At 38.0% G+C, this 23,934-nt stretch overlaps 1 protein-coding gene across 1 annotated transcript in view; it reads right to left on the bottom strand.

Annotated features, from left to right (window-relative positions):
- LGR5 (leucine rich repeat containing G protein-coupled receptor 5) overlaps positions 1-22,061 on the bottom strand; it is a 120,009-nt gene extending 97,948 nt beyond the window's left edge. The window contains exons 1-2 of the mRNA XM_072146716.1: positions 21,970-22,061; positions 20,701-21,193 (exon numbers count right to left, since the gene is read on the bottom strand). Of these exons, the coding sequence (XP_072002817.1) occupies positions 20,701-20,903 (203 nt within the window). The 5' untranslated portion in view covers positions 20,904-21,193; positions 21,970-22,061. The remainder of the gene's footprint in view (positions 1-20,700; positions 21,194-21,969) is intronic.
- Between the last annotated feature and the right edge of the window lie 1,873 nt (positions 22,062-23,934).

Raw genomic sequence — 23,934 nt, 5'->3', positions numbered from 1 at the left:
TGATAGATGGTCCATGTTGGAGAGGTAAATTACATCACGCAGGGGGCGTGCATAATTATCAGCCCAGAGCACCAGACATCATGTCCCTGCACTCCTTGCTGCTAATCATAATTGGTTGATTTCCTTTAACTCACACTCTTAACTGACCTGAATATGAAATACCAAACACTATCCATAGGCAAGAGTAGCAATACAATACAACGCCTTTAATCGTTACTGCCACGTATCAACCTGGTCTAAAATTGTTGCCATGGTATAGACTGCCATTTGACTTTTGTGCGTTACATTTATAGAAAGAATCCAAATAACTCTAAAACTTTCTTTTTTTGTGTCAATTAAATGATCCACTGCACAGTTCTTTTTATTATTGGATCATAAACAGAGAGAGGTCCGTGAATTTAAAATACTTAAAGTGTATGGTAAATAACTTTGGTGGAGGAAATAAGAAAGTCCCAGAAAAATATGAATGAAAAGCTGTAGAAGCAGAGAACAAGAGATGTAGCTGGTTTCAGTCATGTCTTCTGTCCTTGCTTTTGTCACCTGTTGATCCATTGTTAACTCCCAGGCTGACCCAGAAGTGAAGATGAAAAGGACCACACATGCGAAGCTTGTTTTCCCATGTTTTTGTAATTTTATGTTAACACCAACTTGGGAACTGAGCAATATGTCTGGCTTATTTCTTTCTTTCTATTCGGGGAAATATGATTGCAGACTTGAGCAATATGTTTTCAATTGCTGTGTTTTTCCACTATATAACAGCCAGCAAAATTTGATGCAGATCGCTAATCTGTATAAACAGGTTTACACAACCATCACATGTGACAGGGTGTTCCTGTAGAACTATTCTCAAATGGACAAAGCCTAAGGTGAGGATACATTGTAGAAACCATGTGCTTTATAATATACTTCTCTTTTATATGGGAGTAAAATTATACGGAATAATAAGGGTTCTTAGGAAAAATTAATGTGGCACCTCCAAAGAGTTGAAATTGCAATGGTGTTAGAAAAGGATATAAAATATGTACGGTAGTTGAGATACCTAACATTCAGTTCTTAATTATGGTATAGCCATGTTTAATTACTGAACATTCGAAAAGCGTAGATTTCTCAGCAATGGTGAATGTCTTGTATGTAGTTGAAATGCCTCTGGAATAAAGTTTTGAATTTTAACTTTTTTGTGGTGCCACACCAATTTTTCGCAAGAAACCTTGGACTACTGTCCAGCCAGATGGTGGTCTGCACTCCAGTATCTGTAAACTAAACAAAGAAGTGGGTAATGTTGAGACTCTAATCTTTTATTCCTCAAAATTCTTCACAGACTATATGCTCTATATCAGTGGCTAACCTATGGCACGGGTGCCAGAAGTGGCACTCGGAGCCATTTCTGTGGGCACTCAGACCATTGCCCCAGTTCACCAAATATGACCAAATCTTCCTGAAATCCCAGGCAACTTAAGAGATGCTGCTCTCAATGCTATTTTAAATCGACACTTCATTGGCTGTTTGGAACTGCAGGAAAAGTGAGAAGGTGTTGACAGACACTTTGGAGGTCTTCCTGCTGGACCCACCATTCTTCCTCTACAGAGAGAACCTGGAGAGAAGATATAATGAGAGTATGAATTTGCCATTCTTCTTTCAATTGTATTGGTGGCCTCAGTGGGCTGATACAATTGAAAGATGTGGCAATAAGCTACTGCTTAAAAAGCCATGTAGGCACTTCAGGGTAAATAAGTGGATTTAACTTGTAGTTTGGGCACTCGGTCTCTAAAAGGTTCACCATCACCGCTCTATATATTCGGTCCCTAGTGGACAAACAACTTGGGTCACAGAGAACATCCTATGCAAGCCTTACATTTTGTTAAATTTAATAGGAAAACTATGAACCCAAGGTTGCAACCAAAAAGCCAAGAGTAATTAATAACTAGAAGCATGGCATTTGGATATTTTTATATCCACTGTGGTAAGGAGCATGATACAGGTGCATTCTTCCTACTTCCCTCCAACTACATTGGTTTCTTTTCACACTCCACAATACATCCTAATAGGTAAATATGTAAAGAAATGCAAAAAAAAGTTACAAAAAATTCGGTAGGTTACATCCCCATGAGGTCGAAGAAGCAGAGAGTAGATAATGTGACTGTATCTCTGCATAGTGATGCAGTGCTGGAATAATGACTGGCCAACTAGTGCAGAAAATGTTGTCAAGAGTAATGTTTTCAAAGCAAGATGAATACTTGTCACAAATTTAAGATGAAAATCATCAGTCATTTCTGATTATCTGTTCATAACTGAGAATAAAAGTACAGCTAGAAGTATGATGTTCATTTAAAGCCAGTCTATGCATACAGATATCATGCTGCCATCATATTATTATTAGATTGGTCTCACCAGATCATTGAATGTACTTAAGTTGCATATGCGAATAAGTTTTATTCAGCCTAAGTGGATCATTGGCGCCTACGTTTGGCTTACTTTGGTTGATGATGCTAGTGCCAACTTGCAGCTAACCATTTTTCCAATCTGATAAATCATATTTTTAGGATACAAAGTCTCATCTTTACATCAATACTAAAATATACAACTTTTTATAATTTTTATTCTGTGGACTAAACTAATTTTTAATGGGAAAACTATTTTTTTTAGCTTTTTTAAGCTTTAAAAACATTTGCATTCTCAACGGAGAGCGTCAATCATCTATGTAGGGTAAAGACCCAGAGGTAATGTGGTTGTCCACTTTCAGCAAATAATTGATATAGTTTATGTAAGGAAAAGTTATAACATTTTCCATCATACTTTCTGTATCGATTCCTCATGGTTTTCTAAATCTCTGCTTACTGCCCTGCTATGGACAGCTTCTATGATTACTTCCAATGGATAGAAATCTGTCCACGTGATGTGATGGACACGCAGGTGCACGAGCCGTTATTATCACTGAGAGTAATAAGTGATATGAACATTTCATGCACCTGCATGTCCATCACCATGGATAGATTGCTGTACACTTGAAGTAAACACAGAAGCTTTTTCTAGAAAAACGGCAAGCAGAGATATAGAAAAGCACAAGGAAATGATACAGAAAGTGTTTTGGAAAATGTTATAACTTTTCCTTACACAAATCATATCAATTATTTGCTGAAAGATTTAAGCAAGTCCCCATCACCATGACATCTGCAAGCATTCAGGCCACGCTCCTCCGTTTAAAAGTGCTTACTTTCTTTGTACGGTTAGGTATGACTAAGGACTACACTATGTTTTTGTCCAAAACGCGTTACCGTGTACTTTCATAAGTGATGTCACTTTTTTAATCGTATGGATTAAATAAAGTTTCCTATTTTTTACATCCATTATCAGTGAAGGTTTTTGATATTTTTTCCTCTTAAACATACCTACCTTGGATCCAGACTAAGCGATTTTCTATATCTAGTTCGACTGCATCGTGGGATGAACCATTAAGTGGTTGAGCACCGGCACATAATTTTTTCCTTTTTCATGTGTGACTTTTAAAGATATGCCAAATTTGTTAAACAATGGGTAAAATTTGAAAAATTTGGCACAAATGACAGCACTTCTAACTCCCACAAAATGGACTAGCCCTCATGATAACCATCCCCCACTTTATTTATGGAGCTTTCACGTGTTTACTACAGTTTTACTCATCCATAAAACAGCTGGAAACAGATTCTGTGGTTGACTTTGCTCTCAATGATTTAATTGCAAGATTCCTTCCACTAGTTCCTGAAATGACATCTTAACCAGGAGTTTCAGGCACTTCTTAATTGTTCCAAATACTCTACCATTAAGAGATAAAAGAGGAAATATGTGTACAAAAGAAAAAGTAGCATTCACTGATGTCCCTATTAAAATATATGGCTGGTTTCTGTAGCTCAATGTAATGTGTGGCTGCCAGGATCTGCATAGACTGTCACTTACACTCTATGTACGCTGGTGGACAAGGAGGATAATTTGTCACTTGAGTTAAATGGCATCTCATTAGATCACTCTGTCTGTTTCTTTTAAGCAAACAATGGTAATAAAGAAGCATCACTAACAATTAATTTACAGATAAAGGAAATTAGCAAAATAAAGTGAGGCCACCATTTTATTACTGGTCGCATTTAAAATGCACTAAAACATTTTAGTGGGACATTTGAATGGGACATTTAATATGACTATAAACCACTAGTAAAGAGCACAGAAGAGCTGTTCTGACTTTGAGAATGAGATGAACAATTTCTAATTCCATAGCCATTTTGATGGTTTTTATATGACTTCGCTTCTCATACTACTCAGTTAGCTCCAATAGTTAGCTTCATATTTTCAGCATCCAATAGTAAACCCTGTCTCCTGTCTCTCAGTAAAAAGACTCATGTCAATGGAATGATTATATCAGGTGCCAAGTAAACATTCAGTTCTTGACGTTGATATATTAGAAGCCAAAAAATAAAAGTAATAATGTCCTTAAAGGAAACCTACACTAAGGACCTCATTTTCACTAAAGGCAGGTTACAGAAGCCCATTGCAGTTCCACTGCAAATATGCCTTTCTACTTTCTTTAAGCATTTGCATTACAATATAATTGTGTGTTATAACTTACCTTGCACCCTGACAGAATCCTCTGTGTAGACCCAGGGGTTGGGCTTTGGTTTGGCTGCATTTCAAAAAGCAACATGTGACTTGTCTGTGCTGCAGACTGGTCAGCTCCTCCTTCCTGCTCCTTCACAGAGCTTACAGCCTGGTCAGTGAGAGAGGGAGCTGTACAGGAGCACAAGGGTGGGGAATGAGAGCTGAGCAGTCTGCAGCACAGACAAGTCACATGTTTTTTGAAATGCATCCAAAGAAAATCCCAAACCATAGGACTACACAGAGGATTTTGGCAGGGTTGAAAGTAAGTGATAACACACAATTATGTAGGAGCAATGGCTAAAGGCAATCTGGAACTCAAATAGAAACCTGCTCTGTACAAACCATATAACCAACCTGTTTAAATTGCGTACCAGATGGTACCTGACCCCCCAAAAATTAGCCAGAATAAATTCGGATTGTAATGACCTTTGCTGGAGGGGGTGTATGGCCACTGCGACAACTGTACATATGTGGTGGGAGTGTGTCCAGGCGGCCATTATTTGGAATTATTTCTTCGAGCTCATTTCAAAAATATGCAATAGGTTCATTGCCCCATGTCCGGTTTGCGCTCTCTTGGATATCTATACCAGCACTTTTTCCGAAAAAGAAAAATGGTTAATTAGTAGGTTATGTGCGGTGGGGAGATTGGTAATTGCTAAACAGTGGAAATCACTAAATTGTACTAACCTAGACATAATAAGGGAAAATATGAATGAGTGTTACCACTATGGGAGTATGGTTTAATACATAAAAAAAATTTTAAACGAAATTGGGATGGTTGGCTGAAGCTGATATTTGAATGATGGTGAAGGGTGCGTAGGAGTATTATATCGAGCAGTATTAACCTACTAATCTAATACTAGCTCAAGATTTATCTATGTAGCGCAGAGTACCATATTTGGTAGCTTCAATTGATCAATTCAATAAGATTAATAGCTGAAGCCGTATTTAAGGCGTCCGCAGCTAGATGTAAACATCTTCCTCTAGGACGCTTGGGAAAATACGACGTTGCCCCATTTCCCTCCCTTTTTCTGGCCTCTGCATCTTCATTTACAACTCTCCTTTGCCCAAGCTAGTTCTAAATCACCCCCATTCCCCTCTCCACCCCTCCCCCCCCCTTTCCCTTTTTGGTAAAGTGCCACCTAGGTATTCCGATAGTTGGAGAAGTACATGTTTGAAAGATTTTTCTTTCTTATTTAACTATGTTTATTTGATATGAGCAATAATAATGATATTTTCAACCTCTTAACACACAATTATATAGTAATGCAAATGCTCAGAGAAAGCAGAAAGACATATTTGCAATGCAGCTATAATAAGTGAAAATGTTGGTGACAAGTTCCCTTTACGCAAATTGTGTTGCCTATAAAATTGGATTTTATTTGGTCATGAAAGCCCATGGGGCAATACTTTTGTTTTCCAGAGGACTTTGCTTTCTGTGTGCTTGGAGGCAACGCATTGGGTGAAGTTGTCTTATTATCCAGAACTTCCAATCACAGAACAAGGGGAAGCTAGAACGGGGTAACTAACTTTTTGTTTTGTTCTCATGCACAGTTTAAGGCTGTGCTGGCACAGATTACAGCAATGAAAATTGGGGCAAAAATAGGATTAGCTCTATAACTGGTGGCGTGGCCACCCCGCTTCAGTCATGGTGCAGTGAGACAAGGTGACCTCACCGCAAAGTGACCGGTCTAAATAGAAGTGAGAGCTTTGCTGATGGATCCTGACCACCATTATTGGTTGTGTGCATGAGGTCTTACCATGGCTTCTTGGATGTTTTCCATATTCATGGTAAACACCTTTAATGGCAATATTATGGTCTTATGGCAGTGGTTTCTTTCATCAGGATAAAACATCCAGCCACTCTATAGACTATTTAACAGGAATGTTAAAGGTTGATTTTATGCTGTGCATCACAAGACTAAATCAGAGTTGCTGAAACTTTTTCTCTGTTTTCTATTTTTGAACAATAAAAATCACTTAAGTTTTGAAAAATAAAAATGTGGGTTTTTTTTGCTGCATTAAAAAAAATTAACATTTTAACTTTCTTATCCATAGAAAAGGATGAGAAGATTTTTTGTGGGATGACTTGTGGATACCAAAAAACTTTTTGTTTTGCATTCATTGCATTTCAGACAGGTGGATGAGTAGGAACAAATTAATATAAACATTAATTTTATTTTTAAAATATTCAAAGCCTGGGCTAAATAACAGGTTATCTTAATTGTTTCAGTATAAATGACAGTCATCTCTGATCTCAACAATTAGAGTGGGGTATCAACCATATAATACAGTTGGGCAAAAAAGCTGTGATACATGTAAAACCTATGTGCCAGTACCATCATAAAATGTTGAACGTTAACCACCTTATCCAGCAACTTACAGTTAGGGTTAAGCTTATGGCTATCCTGTGTCATACAAGAGCAAATCTGAAAGCCATCCACAAATATCTATCTGTACTAGCTCCTTGGCTATTAGGATTCTTTTCAGCTCTACTACCAGCTGCACATGTTGAAATCTTAATAGGCAATTTCCATAACATAAGAATCTACAGTGAAAAAAGTAAACCACAATTTGCATCCAAAACTTTGCAGCCCCATGATTCTGAATGTTTTAGGATTCCTTCACACTCACTATTTTAAAAGGTTTTTTTTATAAGCAACATTAAATACAGCAAAGATTTTTTGTAACGTTTTTATTGTATTACATTGGGTTTTTTTTCACCATTTTCTAGAGTCAATGGTAAAATTTATAGGTAAAAAAGGAGAACCAAAATGCTGTAAATAGTTTACAATGGTTTACTATAGACCATAATGAAATTTCCAGTCACAGTGTTTTTGGCAAGAATTATGGGGTGTAATTATGGAGTGTAATTATAGAATTAATGATTCCTAAGAAAGTGCAGGTACTATGCAAAGAAATGTAGTAAAAGTTGATACATTACCTAAAATATAATATGTAATAAAATAAGTGTTTAGTTAAACTGCTAGTGAATGAAAGAAAAGAAAAATTTCCAGTGATAAACAAAAATACCTTTGTTAGACTGCATTAGGAAGAAATCCACAGAGTATCCAATGTCCTCGAGTATGGTTGGTTATATTTGGAGATAAATTATAGTATTTGTGGGTTTATTTCTGTACTGAAAATTGCTATTTTTCTATGAGAGTCCCTGTACTTAAAATATTCCCTTTACACTTGTTAAATTCTACAAAGTCTCCTGTTACCTTCTATAGAAGCTACTGCTGCAATCTAGAGAAAATATTATTACGCATTTGTATATTCACAAATATCAATTTGCCTATTTTGACATGAACTGGAAATCAAATGAAACTGTAACATAAAGGGGTATTTAAAGATGATTTAGACTCGGGAAATAACTGAACGTGTCAGCAAAGTGGCTCAGTACTTCTAAATCTTGTCTTGCAACACTAGGTTCCTGGGTTTGAATCAAAACAAACTCAGCATCTGTGTAGAGTATTCACACACAGAAATGCAGCAATTCCCAAAATTGGCCCCAGTCTGACAAATAAAATTGTGAGACCCAAAGGAGGCAGAATGTTAACAATCTCTGCACCATACTGGTGAATTAAATAGCAGGTACTAAACGCACTCAGTGGTCCAAAGATGCAGAATATTTAGCTTATATAATCTCTTATCATTAAAGAAGACAAATAGGGTGCAAACTTTCAGCTGGCAGAGGCCAGTTTTAGGACTGAGATTGTGATGTGTGTATAGATTTTAGGCACTTCTTAATGCTATTCTTAATGCTATACAGAGGCAGAAGAGAAGCAAAAATTGTATAATGTTATACAATATTGGTAGCCTATATGCAATAGTTCTATAAATGCTGGTGAATATAGGATGGTAATTCTTGCCAATGGACACTACAAAAAATAATAAATCACTTCTGTTGATATCCTGACACAGTATAATGTCAGCGCTTGCATCTGCCAGCAGTGGATTCTAATACAAGCATCTCCAAGGTGAAGCCTTCTAGGGGGCCCATGCCCACCCAACCTACCAACAAAATTCTATACCCAGAGGGACCTTCACCTATGAAATCCTCATACATCAGTTCCTCCTTTCAATAAACATGTGCACAACAGCCGTTTTAGGACCCTTGAAGGTCCTGAAACCACAGATTAAAATCAGGCAGACACATCCTTCATTTCCCAAGAAGCTTGATTCTAGTACAATATGTAAGGCGTTAATTCCAGATTTATAAGGGCTATAATATTCATACAGCCAGGGCCCGTGCCAGTCTTAATCCACCCCTGGCCATCTATATAAATGTGTATTGAGTCCAATGGGAGAAGAGTGCATTAGACATGTTTGTTGTTGTATTGTCAGTTCAGTGCGTATATACATGAATGCACAGATTTTAGAAAGAGAGATGCCATGTCATTGTAGTATATATTAAAAATTATCATATTTAATAGATATACAGTACATAGTATAATAAATTGACTTTTCTTTTGTTCCATAATCTGATAAAAGATCATAAAAGATAATCTCATAAAAGATGTAGCACTAGAATAAAGTAGCACTAATAGTATTGTTTTTGTTTGCCTGTGCATAGACTTTCCAGACCTAAGAAGTACTCTGTTCCAAAGCAAATAGCATAAGGAGGAAGTAAATTCTGCACATGTTTATTGCCCACAAGGCAAAGCAACAGTATGGGGAGAATATAAACTAATATAAACAACATAAAAAACCCACTTAACCTGTTCAAAGGGTGTTCACAAATTACAATGCATAATCACATATAAAGCATGCAAACGAAAAACGTCTATTAAAAGTATATGATTGGTTTTTAACACTAGTTTATATAGATATATACCAAAAATTTACAAATACTTCGGACAGGATTTTTTTTTATCATGCAGCTTTTTGAAGTCAGTTTTACAGGAGATTCAAAGATGCACCAAATTCATGAACGGTTTTACTGAAGTAAGACTGTTGATAAATCTGGCTCAACGAGTTAACCAGGCACACTTTCCCTTCTAAAAACTAAAAACTTTCCCTTTTAAAAACTGGAGAATAAGTGTTTGGTAAATGTCTTCCGTTGTAATCTAATTATTTTTGACCTACAAGTTTTTATTGGTTGTTGCTGAAAACAGTTGGAAAATTTACTGATACATTCCTATTTTTGCAACCAAAATACAATGTGCAGCTGTAATTTAGGATCATTACAAACTATTCAAAGAAACAAATTACAAAGTTTTACAACTTTGTGTACTGGTTAATATTTTATCTTCCCAGATTTACAAGGTTTACTCATATCTCTGTGTATAGAGGATCCCCCATATTCTGCACATATGGAAAATCTGATCTGTGAGAATGTGGTGTTCAGTACTGTCCCACCTCCGTGAAATCAATGCATCAGAAATATGAAGGAGGATGGAGGATAGGACGCCACAATATGAGAAGGATGGAGGACTGGTGCCCACAATATGAGGAGGTGTCCACTGACTTAGAGTACATCATGCGCTACCAGGGGATTCCCCCCTCCCCCCATGTTAGTGCCTTTATTTCACGCACAACCTGTATAGGCACCTTGTTTTTGTGCTTGATAGACCATTGTCTTTAGCATATGTGTAGGTATCTTCCATGCAGCTGAGTCTACTATTTTCTATGACTGTGTGGTATACAAATATTTCAACTGATGAGCCTATACTGAATAGGCGAAACATGGCATGTAGGGTTCTGTGACCTGCATTGTTCTTTTAAGATACTTATTTCTTTCCCTTGGGGTACTCAACAATAGTACCACCTTTTAATTAATCGAGATTAGATGAGTAGGACAGTGCGCCCAGTTTGGGATATTTATTTAGGAACATTGCAACATTTCAACATAGAAGTCTTTTACAAGCATCATGATTGAAAAAGATCTCTACGTCAAAATGTTGCATTGTTTTGTGAATAAAGGACACCAAAGGAGTGCCGCTGCATTTCTCTCCCATATACAAAGAAAACACTCAGATTCCAAAATAGGATTTGGGGATGTGTGTAGCCTTATTTTCTACAGCTAGCATGCACAAGACTGTGGATTCCATGATCCAGTGCTGGCAGTATTTTATTAATGCCTGTCAATGCAATGCAGGACCATTGTTTGCAGCTCACCTCTTCTGCATGTCGCTATAGTCAGGCTGCCTCAGGAAGTGCTGATATGCAGCAGAATCACAGTGGAGTGTTTCCACCAGGAAATTACTTGAGCTTTCTCTTATCAATGGGAGAAAAGAAATCCTCAGTGTATATGAAGCAGAATTCACATGAAAATCTGAACAAATCCATAAGTAACACATGCAGACTCACAGTTGGTTTTATTGGGGATTTCCCTGCAGATCAGATAGGACACAAAGCACAGTAGATGCATTGAACTCTCATCCTCCATGTGCATATGATAGGGTAGAAGTGTCTGATCTGTGGGGAAATGTCTTCACACATGATATTTGCAGCCTCTGATTCTCAGGTGGGGAGTGGGGGTTGGGCCCACAGCAACCAAACACCTTCTTGTCCATAAAAGTGTCATTTTTGGACAGCCCCTTTCAAAAATTGTACAAGGGAAGAAGGAGTCAACATGGTGAGCAAATAAAAATAAAATAGGGTTTGTAATGCAACAGTTTATGAAATATCTCTAAATGTAATTTTTTAAATAAACTGTTCATAATTTTGTGCTTAAGAAAACATTTGTGTTTTACACTCGTATTATATAAGAAGCCCAACAAACCATCCTTCTAAATGAGAATGAAATTGCTGGCATGACATTCATTCAAAAAGCCAGGAAGATGTGAAATTCTGGCTTACCATGGGGAAGAGACGCTAGGTTATTAGGGAACACTTGTGGAGACTCTAATCTAGGTTGGCGTGTAGACTAAAGAGGTCAGCTTGGTGCACGCGTTAACAGCTGGAAACAGGCTCCCTACGCCAGGACAATTGTCCTCCGCACTTTAGGTTCCAAAACAGATTTGGAGCTACCTTGTCATGCAACCTATTAACGTTAATATACAGAATTATGTTGTATTATATTGTGATGCCCATAAACTATCATGATGGATAAAGCTTAATAGACCACTAAAAAGAATAAGACAGAATATATCCTGATACCAATAAACACTTACAAAGATAATGCTTTTTCTTACAAGATATTGCATGAGGTTTGATTGAACACATTGACAGAGGCTAACATAATGACTATAAATCTGTATATATGTAAAGTTATACTAATATGAAAGGATTGGCATTATGAGACCTTTCTAACTATCAAACATATTCAAGGATTTTTTACCTAGAAGTAGAGACTTATTTGTAAATCTAGCTTTATATAGTAAATGGATCTTACTGAAAAGAAAAAGCTAAATCTTGCTATTAAGAGTTAGCTAAGCATAAAAAATATTACATGGAGTTTATTTTATTACTATATAAATGCATAAAATAAGACAAATGTCTGATTTATTGAACTATGTAAAAAAAGAATTCTACTTTTGCATTGAACTATGTAGACCACCAAGCCTTGTATAGTGGAATATAAATAAATAATTTAAAAAAAGTTGTATATGAGCAGGCACTGTACATATACTGTATATAGATATATATATATATATATTATGGAAAGTCCAGTTCAGCACCGTGGGAAAAACATGCTCCTTAGAAGGAGGGGTGCAGCACCCCTGTGTGTCCAGCAAAAGACCCCTGGTTATGGTACCTAATTAACCAGGCACAATTTTTTTTCTCTGGTCCCTGAAATGTCTTACAGAGCAATCCCAATATTCACAATATAGTGTAGACAATACCATATAACAGTTATGTACAACATAGAAAATGTACTGAGCCACTTGAATGGTTCATTAGTGTCAATTACCATCTAAGTACCATCTAAATTCCATCTAAGTAGTATCTAATTGATAAGATGTGCTTTAACCAAAAGTTTACTTGCTTGGTTAAATAATTAACATTCCATGGAAAGACCCAGTAAGAATAGGAAGCAGTGCTCTCAATGTTCTAAAGTAATACGTTTACAGTGCATATTTCTATAGAAAATATTTTTTTCCCACTTTCCCTCTTAAAAAACTTGATGTATTTCCATATTCAGTTAACCATACCCTGAAGGACTCCATACATATTTAAGTATGTGTAGATTTTTGTTAGATTAGCTGTCTCAAGGGTTTCTGCAGATGATGTTGGGAGAAAGGCATGTTGGCCAGTTTTTTTATGTCATATAAGTTACCAAAGTGGACTGGCAGAAGCTTATTCAACTATGAAAAGGTAAATGATGGGCTCCTTAAAGAGGACCTGTCACCCATAAATTGGGCACTTGGAGCTGCTTACTAAAGTAAGCAGCTCCTAGTGCTTAAACAAACAGTGTTAGAATAATAGGACTAACGGAAACCTCCGGTAACGCTATCTAACACTGCGGCTGAGTACAATGTATTCATGAGGGGGTGGTCCGCGGCGCTGCCCCTTCCCTGAACCGCCTTGCTCGCTCCATAGGCCACTAACCATGCCCCAACCCTGCCCCCTCATGAATACATCGGACCGCTTGGCGAACGGTCAGGCATTTACATTGTACTCTGCCGGAGTGTTAGATAGCATTACCGGAGGTTTCCAGTAACACTAACACTGCCGCATTTGTTTAAGCACTAGGAGCTGCTTAGTTTAGTAAGCAGCTCCTAGTGCCCAATTTATGGCTGACAGGTCTTCTTTAAAGGGGTTGGCTGTATCAGTCATGTGAGGATGACTGGAACATTATCACTGCTATACCAGCAGTGCCGGAGACCCAAATAGCAAAGAACTTTGGAGTTCAACTATTCAGGCAACTTCAGCAGTCTCAGCGTCTGCACAACTTTATACCTGTGACTGTACTACCACAAAAAACGGAGTTACAGCATTCTTTAGTAAAACCAAAAAATCTATATCTTTATTTAATACATAAAACAACACATAATGTTATTGTCATGAAATAATTAGTGTAACAGAGGAATTCCAAACAGTAAGTCCGATAAGACAAAAACACATGACCGCATTATAGGGTATATTGCTCAGTCCCTTAGGTGACACATCAACAGTTAGTGCTATTTCCACAGCCGTGTATATCAGCTCACAAATAAAAGACTAGTGTCCTACCCATATCATGTAGTCTATGGTTGCTTCTCAGACTCCCTAACGCGTGTTTCGCCCACGCTTCTTCAGACCCCCTGAAGAAGCGTGGGTGAAACGCGCGTTGGGGAGTCTGAGAAGCAACCATAGACTACATGATATGGGTAGGACACTAGTCTTTTATTTGTGGTAGTATATTTGCTATGGTGGAATAGTTCTACATTTTGAATGTGGAAGGTTATATGCCGAGTCCCTAACCTCAGCAATATGAAGGCATTTAATTTATACCTGTGACTGGTTGCAATTTACTTTCCATTCAATTTTCCCATTCACAATTGCCAAAACAACTCTTATTTAAAATAAATAATAATATTAATATATTTCAATAATATATTTTAACCCCTTCAGGACTCTTTTTGTTTTTGCGTTTCTGTTTTTTACTCCCCTCATTACTAAACCAATAACATTTTTTATTTCTACGTTTACAGAGATCTGTTAGGGCTTGTTATCTGCTGGTCGAATTGCACTTTTTAGTGGCGCCATTTGATATTCCATGGAATGTACTGGAAAGCTGGGACAAAATTCCAAGTGCAGTGAAATTGACAAATAAACACATTTGTGGCGTTTTCTTGTGGGCTCTGTTTTTACAGGTTTTATTCAGCGCTCCAAATGACACTTTCTCTTTATTCTTTGGGTTGCTACCATCACAGGGATACCAAATTAATATAGGTTTTATTAGGTTTTATTCACACTTTGGTGTACCGCGTTATTTTTTGCGGAAAGTGCTGGCATTTTAATTTATATCAATTTGGGACCAATGTGACGGTTTGATCATTTTTTATTCAAATATTCATCAATGGAAACATGGGGGAAAAGTGGCTATTTGGACACTTGGCCGTTCTTTTCCGTTACAGTGTTCACGGCCGGGAATAATCTTTTTAATATTATGATAGAACAGGCATTTTGGGATGCGGAGATACCTATCATAATTATGATTTTTACTGTTTATTTATTTTTATATGTGATCTAGGGAAAAGGTGGTGATTTAAACTTTTCCTTCTTTTTTAACAATTTTTTATATTTTTTTACCATTATTTCAGACCATCCAGGGTACTTTAACCCTTGCTAATACTTTATACTGTATATAGCAATATTACTGCTGATCTCTAATAGCTGCCATCTGCTGGATATTAGAGATCATTACACATGGCAAGCCTACGAGTCTCAATAAGACTGTAGGGTGCCATGGCAACCGATCGCACCCTCCGATGACATCACAGGGGGCAGAGATAGGCCATTGTAGGTAAGTTAGGTGCCACGGTCAAACCTTAATAGTAAAAATTAATACCAATAACCATACCCACTTCTACTGTATATGATCCCTATACTGATCAAGCAATAATTACCAACATAAGTATAAAGGACCAAAAAGTACTCACAAATCATATAACCAATATCAGCAAAGTAATAAGATACAAACGAAAAAAGGGGGAGGTAGACGTGGCACATCCGATAAAAATTAGCTTTTATTTTTCTCACATTAAAAGAATTGTGCGGTGCATGTGTAGGCGAGCCACCTACGCGTTTCGGCTTGTTCCTAAGCCTTACTCATGGTGAAACGCGTAGGTGGCTCGCCTACACATGCACCGCACAATTCTTTTAATGTGAGAAAAATAAAAGCTAATTTTTTATCGGATGTGCAACCTCTACCTCCCCCTTTTTTCGTTTGGATATACAAGCCAGCAAGACGCCGAGCATTCCCAAACAGCCTTCCACCACCTCAAGATCGCCTCAACATGGGTATGTGAGACAACTTTTTTATGTTTTTTTTCTCTCTATATAATAAGATACAAATCTTAATTGATACACACAAAGGAAATCAAAAAGGACATTAAAAACAAACCTTAATAGTATTCTGTTGCGCCAAATTTACCAGTATCTGGTTTAGTTTAAGACTGGTGAGTTGTACTTTGCATCATCTATTAGTTGGTCTAGTTTACAGCGCCAAATTTTGCTTCAATGACTTTTTGTCACAAAGCCACTCCCCATTTTAAAAGACAACATCCCTTTTCACAATAAAAGCTGTATAAAACCCTTAAAAATGTGGTGCTAGGCATTGCAGACAATTTTATAGTGCATATTACACCAGCACTATGCAGCAAGCATTTTCATACATTTCCCCAGTGTATCTAATGATCAGCAGCTTATTTGCCTTGTTGCCAGAATCCATGCGCCTTATGCCACACATGCTTGTACCATTCCAGTGTATCCAATGAGCATGTGGAAAGAGAAAAGTGCTAGATGCTATTGTGTTGCATACTACATAAAAAAAATCTTTTTTTACAGAGCTATAAACTGTCATTGATTAACAATAGTGTGTAAGGCTCCAGGATGATGATTAACTGCACACAACCTCTCCTTACTCATAGGAAAATACTACAAAGTAAATGATTATGCAACTGCACTTACTATGAATGCTGATAGTGGTGCGGAATTAAATAGAGCAATGATGCTTTCAGCATACCTCGCAAGAATAGCCTGGAACAAGAACAGGACTGCTAAAAGGTGTGTGCAGCGCACAATAGCTGTCACACTGAGATTTCCTATTTTCCAGCGTTTGATGCAAGATCACATAACGCTAATGCTCAAAGTTATTGTTCCTTCTTGGTTCTAACCTTTTCTGGCTTTTTACAGTATGGGAAAGTGAAGTGGGGTAAATCAATCCATTAACATTGCAGTGGGAAGAAACTGATAAACTGTAAGAATGTCTAAAATGACAATGTATTCAATAGCACACAAGAAATTAAAACATATCCTTTTAAATCCTATGTGATATCTAGCTCACATTCAAAAGCTAAATAATTAATACAATACATAATAATAATAATAAAAATGAAACATGCAATTACCATAACACTATATCCAACCTTTACTAAAGTATAGGCTTGCTTTAAATATGTAGCACCTTTGTGGAGAGATATCAACAGCCTCAAGTATCCACACATATTTGCCATCAAACTGTGAACAGACAGAATTATGTAGTGTTTTAAAAATATAAAATGTGGCAACCTAATTTATTAGTAGTAATGTTCAGTCACATGCTCCACACTGTATTAATAGCCAAGTATGTAGCTAATTTCACTCGAAAAAGAACCTATTTGTCTATTTTTATGGAGCTCATGTTGTTGCGGTTGAAAGTCACACCATGATTCCAACTATTTTGCCTGCAGCATTCCACGTATTCATTCTTTATGGGATTGCTGCGACATTCTAGATAGTATAGCTACATTTTTAAAGGGTTGGTATAATGGAAAAAGTTACAGTATGTGAGCCTCTTCCATATTCTTAATGGAATTCAAGTGAGTAAATTATTGGATGACATTTTATATCACAAATAAGCTTTGAAGGCCACAGACTTTAGCTATGAAAGTGGATATCACATTAAAACCCTTGAAAATAGTTTGCCTATTGGTAGGATTATTTCATTTAAATCCCAGTCAGCTTCTTGTCATCTTTGGCAAGTCTCATTATCCCAAAATGCTTCAGGCACCGTAAATTAATTTGTACATGCTGTAGGATTACACCTAATGGATTACTCTTCAGAAGGTCATAAATACAGACTATTATTCCGTTAACACAAAATAATATTCAGAGCCTTTTTCTTCTTAAAGAAAAAAGTGCGGGAGCAGAATAATCACATTTGTACAATACATTCATTGTCGGGTTAAAGAGTGAAGTTGAATTTCTAAGGAGACACCTGAGTGGCCTTAGACGCGTCTTTGATCTATCTAGAAGTTACCAGACAAAGGTATCATGTTTACTCAAGCCACTGTTGTCATTGTGAACATCTTCCCCAGCTTTAATAGCACCTCATCTGTAGCAAGGAATCCGAGCAGAAATGAAATAAAACAACATCAACAACAGAAATTCATTGCATATGGAACATTGAATGTTCTTCACACAAGAAAACAGGACCCTGGGATTAGGGCATCAAAACAAACACATAACATTGAAGCAGGATGTTGGGAGCGACCACACAAGCATAGAGAAGAAGCTCTTCTTCATAACAGAGACGTATCCTCAGACACATAAACTGTGGGACAACGCAGACTATGGACATTGTTCAGAAACATAATAAACACCATGGGTAGCCCTAAATAACAACTAACTGTCTGCTTCATGACTGCAGGCCCAGAAGTAGTAAAGGCCAATGCTAGTAAGACAAATAACACCAACCCGACACTTTTCAGCCCATTCTGAGAAATTGTTTAAAAGACTTGCCTTCTTAATAAAATGTACAAACACCCCTAGAAACATAATGCATAAGATACACAGGGTAAATACCACTATTGTTAGACAGGATATATATATATATATATATATATATATATATATATAGATCATGGATAGGTATCTGTGACATAAAGGATTAAGTAGATAGATACTGTATATCTTTATATATAATATTAACTTATATGTATATCCATCTTTTTATCTTATGTATCTATCTTGAAGATGGAAATAGAGTGCAGTAATACACTGTAAAGTTCAAATACCAAATTAACAGTAAAATGTATATACATCACATATTGCAAAAGACATTCTACATTTAGTAGTTTCTCTTTTTGGATATAACTACTTTCGCCTTTTTTTATTCATTTTTAGTAACAGAAAATGTTTCACTGTAGGGGGGTGTGATGTCTTTCTCCTTATTCTCTTTCTTATCCTATCTCCTTATTCCTTGCAGCCTGTTGTCCAATATTGCTGCCGTGACTTGCTGAGCACCTGAACTGAATAGAATAAAGGACCCCATTGTATATATATATATGACCATGTGGATTTGTTTCTATTGCTAGGAATTGCTCATTTCTAATATTTGTTACTGTATATACAGAATGTGAATCTCTTTTGGATTATCAATAAATTGATATCTTTGAAACTAAAAAAAAATTGGTTTACATATTTTAGTTAATAGTATAATGACAAAGTACGTAATATGTAATTTTGATTTCTTTTAAGCATTCTAGTTTCTTTTACGCATGACAAACTCGAGCTCATACTGTAGGCTTCAATCCAAATGTTAAATTGTTAATAACCCACTATGATATCATGATGAATTGTGCTCTGCTGTGTTGACAAGCTCAGCTCCATCTTATCACTGTCGTCTTAGTAAGGTGCTGTAAGCCTTCCGCAGCCTGTTGCATAGATGTGTACTGAGCGTGTGACAATCATACTTAACATGCAAATCTCAGAAATCCTTGCACGTTTTCCTGTATGGTGACTTCACTTGTCTCCTTTGTCTTAATATCGCAGTTAAAGATTACTTCCACACTTCAAAGACTTGTCTCATAAACCAAAGGTAAAGATAAAGATTTTGCAACTGTAATCAACATTTACCCTTGGCTCACTTGCAAGAGCCCTGACAACAAGGTCTGCATTGGAGATCACCATGAAAGTTTACACTGTAACAACATTAGTGGAGCAAATAATATTACAGCCCCCTGCCGAAAGCAACTAAGTGACCCTTAAATGGACTTTCTTCAACCTTTCTGCATATTACATAAGAGATGGAAAATAAAGAGGTGGACACAGAAATTAGTTCCTGCAACCTTTACATGGCATACAGTGATTCAGATAGTTGTGCCCTTATTCTAGCAGTTTTGGTTATGGCAATTCTTTAGGGGGCACTGTGTATATTTTAACACTTAAGCCTTAAGATTGCATAACAAATATCTCACAAAGGTGTAACTACTAAAGATCAATACAGCTCCTTGGAGAAATCAGTCTAGGATCTAATTTTATTACACCACACGATAAGGAACTTATTTATAATATACTAGCTCGTGGCTGCCAAGTGGCACTAGACTGGCAGGAGTACAGCACAACATTGTATTTGATTTACAGATAACACCAGTCAGAGTTGAAACTGAGATACTGATGAATTCATGGAATCCGCAACAAGCTAAATTGTCAGTGAGGAACCTCAATATAAACTATAGCGGGACACAGAACCTGATCTAGTTTGTTGTGCATAAAATGTTAATTAATAAATAAATATACAATCATACAGGATGTTTTCCCTGATTGTTTCCCCGTCCTTCTTCCACACATGTTCTGCTACTGAACTTGACCCTAGATTAGTAATTTACCTACTTACTACCATTTCATGTGATTTATCTGGCTCATCCGCAGAACACCAGGATCCCTCTGATCTTCCTGACTGATCACTGATTTACACAGGGAGCTCATCCCTGATTTACTACAATGCTGCCCTGATGTTACCAGCAGTGATTCCTGTTATAATCTGATAGTCCTCACTTTTTCTGACTTGTGAACCCTGACTTAAAGTAGGGGCAGCTGGATGCAGTAAATATGCCTCCTAGATTTACAGTGATGTAATATATATTGCTGAATCTGTCAGCCACTTGGCATTTGGAATTGACTTGATATAAGACACATACTGGTACCTGCCTGTATTATCCTGTAGTAACCAAAGTGACACCATTAGTTGTGCACTACCATGAAAGTATTTGGTTACAGATGAATTTGCAATCTGTTTTAAACTATACAACATAAAGTTTGTGTGTAATTATATTCACACTATAATTAGCATGTAGGGGCGATACCTGAGAATTTACTATAGTGATTTCTCGACAGGTTACAGGAGATTATTAATAACAATGAGCATTTGTTTAATAAAATGAAGATGCCCATGAGATGCCAGTCTGGAAGACAGCAAGTCTATTATTCCGTTTTTACAGTGGTATTGATATATTTCATAGGGGTTAGTAATTAGGTGGGAATATCAAGTGATGTATCAGTGATGATCACTGACTTCATCATACAGTAGATGGCACCTATGGCCTGTGTCATATAAATCAATTATAACATTGACAACTCTCTATAAATCACCACAATGATAAGTAAAGACACTCTTAAAGTGTTGGAACTCCTTGAGGAGTGGGCATATGTGCCACTTACAGGTAGGATGTGAAGATGCTAAGATTGGCTGGCACGGCAGTGAGCCCCCGGTCTGAGCAGTCCACTCTCATCATCATCTCGTCTTGTTCACACAGGCAGGGGCCAGGACAGTTCCGATGCTGCTTGCCCAGCCTGGCCGCACAAACAAACTGTACGGCACACTGAAGTAAGCACAAGAGAAGGCAGAATTGAGAGGTGTCCATGCTGTCCGCTAAGTCCTCAGTCTAGTAGTCTGGTGTAGCACGCATTCCAGGGTAAACAAGGATAACTCTCAATCACGTGGGTTAAGGCAGCACTCTCACGATGCAAGTATGTTACCAGTAGGGTACCAGAGCAGGGTAGTCCCCCTCCGCACCACTATGCATAGGTATCCAACTCACAAAGAAATGATCGTCACTCCAATACAAGGTGAATTATTGTTTCATATTAGTTTTATTGATCCATGTGAGACAAACATTGCCATAAAGTGAATAGCAAAATTTCCTTTTTCAGGCTGTAAAGAATTGAAAATAATGTGATCAATATATAAGAAACATAAGGTAAAGATGTACAATGACAAAGTTTTCAATTTATAACATACAGAAACTAGAACAATATTAACTTATAATTATATACATCAAAGTTTTCAGTTTATAAAATACAGAAGCAAGAATAATATTAACTTTTAATTATATACATATGGCATATTATTATATGCTTGGGGTATCACTAATTGTCTGGCTTGGGATAAGTATCATAATATATAGTAGAAGGCATTCTATATGTTTCATCATACAGAAATAGGCTCTATTTGAGGGATCCTGTAAGGTGGACAAATTCCTGTCTCATATAATAAGCTTTATGATTAACAATGGTGTTTAAAACTGTAAAAGGGTGTAATAACTAAAACAAAAAGTAATTCAATTATGTACATCAAAACAGATAAACGTCACATTTTAGGCTCTTTTTAGATCCTTATAGTATAACTTATAAAGGGTCTACTAATAGCATATGTTAAATCTGTATAAAAGATGCAAACAGCAAGATCCCTGTATTTTATATTAAAGAAACAAGCAGCAAGACCCTTTCATCAAAATTAGCCTACTATAAAAGGTATCCTGTTTACCTGGAGCCTTTAAATGGAGGCTCAATTACTAAGGGGTTAACAATCCTGTGTGCAAGAAGCACACAGCCCAAGAGGTTAAGACTCCGAACTAGAGTAACCCCAGCTCGCAGCTCCCAAATATAGTTTGGACAAAAGGATGTAGTGTAGTTCTCAACATAACATACCTTGCAGCTGCAAGAAGGTCCACATGTGTGCAGCAGTGGTGAGCACCATACTACTATGCCATTCCCTTATATCAGTCAGCACAGGGGAGCAGAGCCGCCCTACTTACAACTGATTGGAAGGGAAGGCACAGGGCGTAGTTACAAGACCTGAAAGCATTGTAGCTGCTGTGAGGGTGTGGAGAGAACTATCCACTACAGTGTAAGCTGTGTATACGTCCATGAGCTCAGGGAAGAGAAGACCCGAGGAGCAGTCATCTCAGTGCAGATTGTGTGTACATCCATTAACTGAGGAGAATAGACCCCAGGAAACAGTCATTTCAGTGTTAGCTGTGTGTACATCCATGAGCCGAGGAGAGAATAGACCCCAGGAGCAGTCATCTCAGTGCGAGCAGTGTGTACTTCCATGAGCTCAGGGAAGAGTAGACCCCAGGAGCAGTCATCTCAGTGCGATCTGTGTGTATGTCCATGAACTCAGTGGATAGAAGACCCCAGGAACAGGTCCATGACCTGAGGGGACAGTAGATTCCAGGAACAGTTCCTACAGTGTGAGCTGTGTGTATGTCCATGAGCTGAGGAGAGAAAAGACCCCAGAAGCAGTCATCTCATTGCGAGCTATGTGTACATCCATGAGCTCAGGGGATAGTACACCCAAGGAGCAGTCACTACAGTGCGGACTGTGTGTACGTCCATGAGCTGAGGAGAGAATAGACTCCAGGAGCAGTCATCTCAGTGCAGATTGTGTGTACATCCATGAGCTGAGGAGAATAGACCCCAGGAGCAGTCATCTCAGTGCGAGCTGTGTGTATGTCCATGAACTCAGTGGAGAATAGACCCCAGGAACAGTAACTACAGTCTGAGCTGTGTGTACGTCCATGAGCTCAGGGGATAGAAGACCCCAGGAACAGGTCCATGACCTGAGGGGACAGTAGATTCCAGGAACAGTTCCTACAGTGTGAGCTGTGTGTATGCCCATGAGCTGAGGAGAGAAAAGACCCCAGGAGCAGTCATCTCATTGCAAGCTATGTGTACATCCATGAGCTCAGGGGATAGTACACCCCAGGAACAGTCACTACAGTGCGAACTGTGTGTACGTCCATGAGCTGAGGAGAGAATAGACCCCAGGAGCAGTCATCTCAGTGCGAGCTGTGTGTACGTCCATGAACTCAGGGGAGAATAGACCCCAGGAACAGTTACTACAGTCCGAGCTGTGTGTACGTCCATGAGCTCAGGGGATAGTAGACCCCAGGAACAGGTCCATGACCTTAGGGGAGAGTAGATTCCAGGAACAATTCCTACAGTGTGAGCTGTGTGTATGTCCATGAGGTGAATGGAGGATAGACCCCAGGAACAGTCACTACAGTGCAGACTGTGTGTACGTCCATGAGCTGAGGAAAGAATAGACCCCAGGAGCAGTCATCTCAGTGTGGATTGTGTGTATGTCCATGACCTGAGGGAAGAGTAGATACCAGGAGCAATTCCTACAGTGTGAGCTGTGTGTATGTCCATGAGCTGAGGAGAGAAAAGACCCCAGGAGCAGTCATCTCATTCCGAGCTGTGTGTACATCCATGAACTCAGGGGAGAATAGACCCCAGGAACAGTCACTACAGTGTGGACTGCATGTACATCCATAAGCTGAGGAGAAAATAGACCACAGGAAGAGTTACTAAAGTGTGGACTGTGTGAATGTCCATGAGCTGAGGGGAGAATGGACTCCAGGAACAGTTACTATAGTGCGGACTGGGTGTACGTCCATGAGCTGAGGAGAAAATAGACCCGAGGAACAGTTACTAAAGTGTGGACTGTGTGAATGTCCATGAGCTGAGGGGAGAATAGACCCGAGGAACAGTTACTATAGTGCGGACTGTGTGTACGTCCATGAGCTGAGGGGAGAATAGACCCCAGGAGCAGTCATCTCAGTGTAGATTGTCTGTACATCCACAAGCTGAATGGAGGATAGACCGCAG

This window comes from Engystomops pustulosus, chromosome 4 (assembly GCF_040894005.1).
Source record: "Engystomops pustulosus chromosome 4, aEngPut4.maternal, whole genome shotgun sequence".
In the NCBI taxonomy this organism is placed as follows: Eukaryota; Metazoa; Chordata; class Amphibia; order Anura; family Leptodactylidae; genus Engystomops; species Engystomops pustulosus.
Note: the sequence above shows the minus strand (reverse complement) of the source record. Positions and strands in the feature narration are given on the sequence as shown.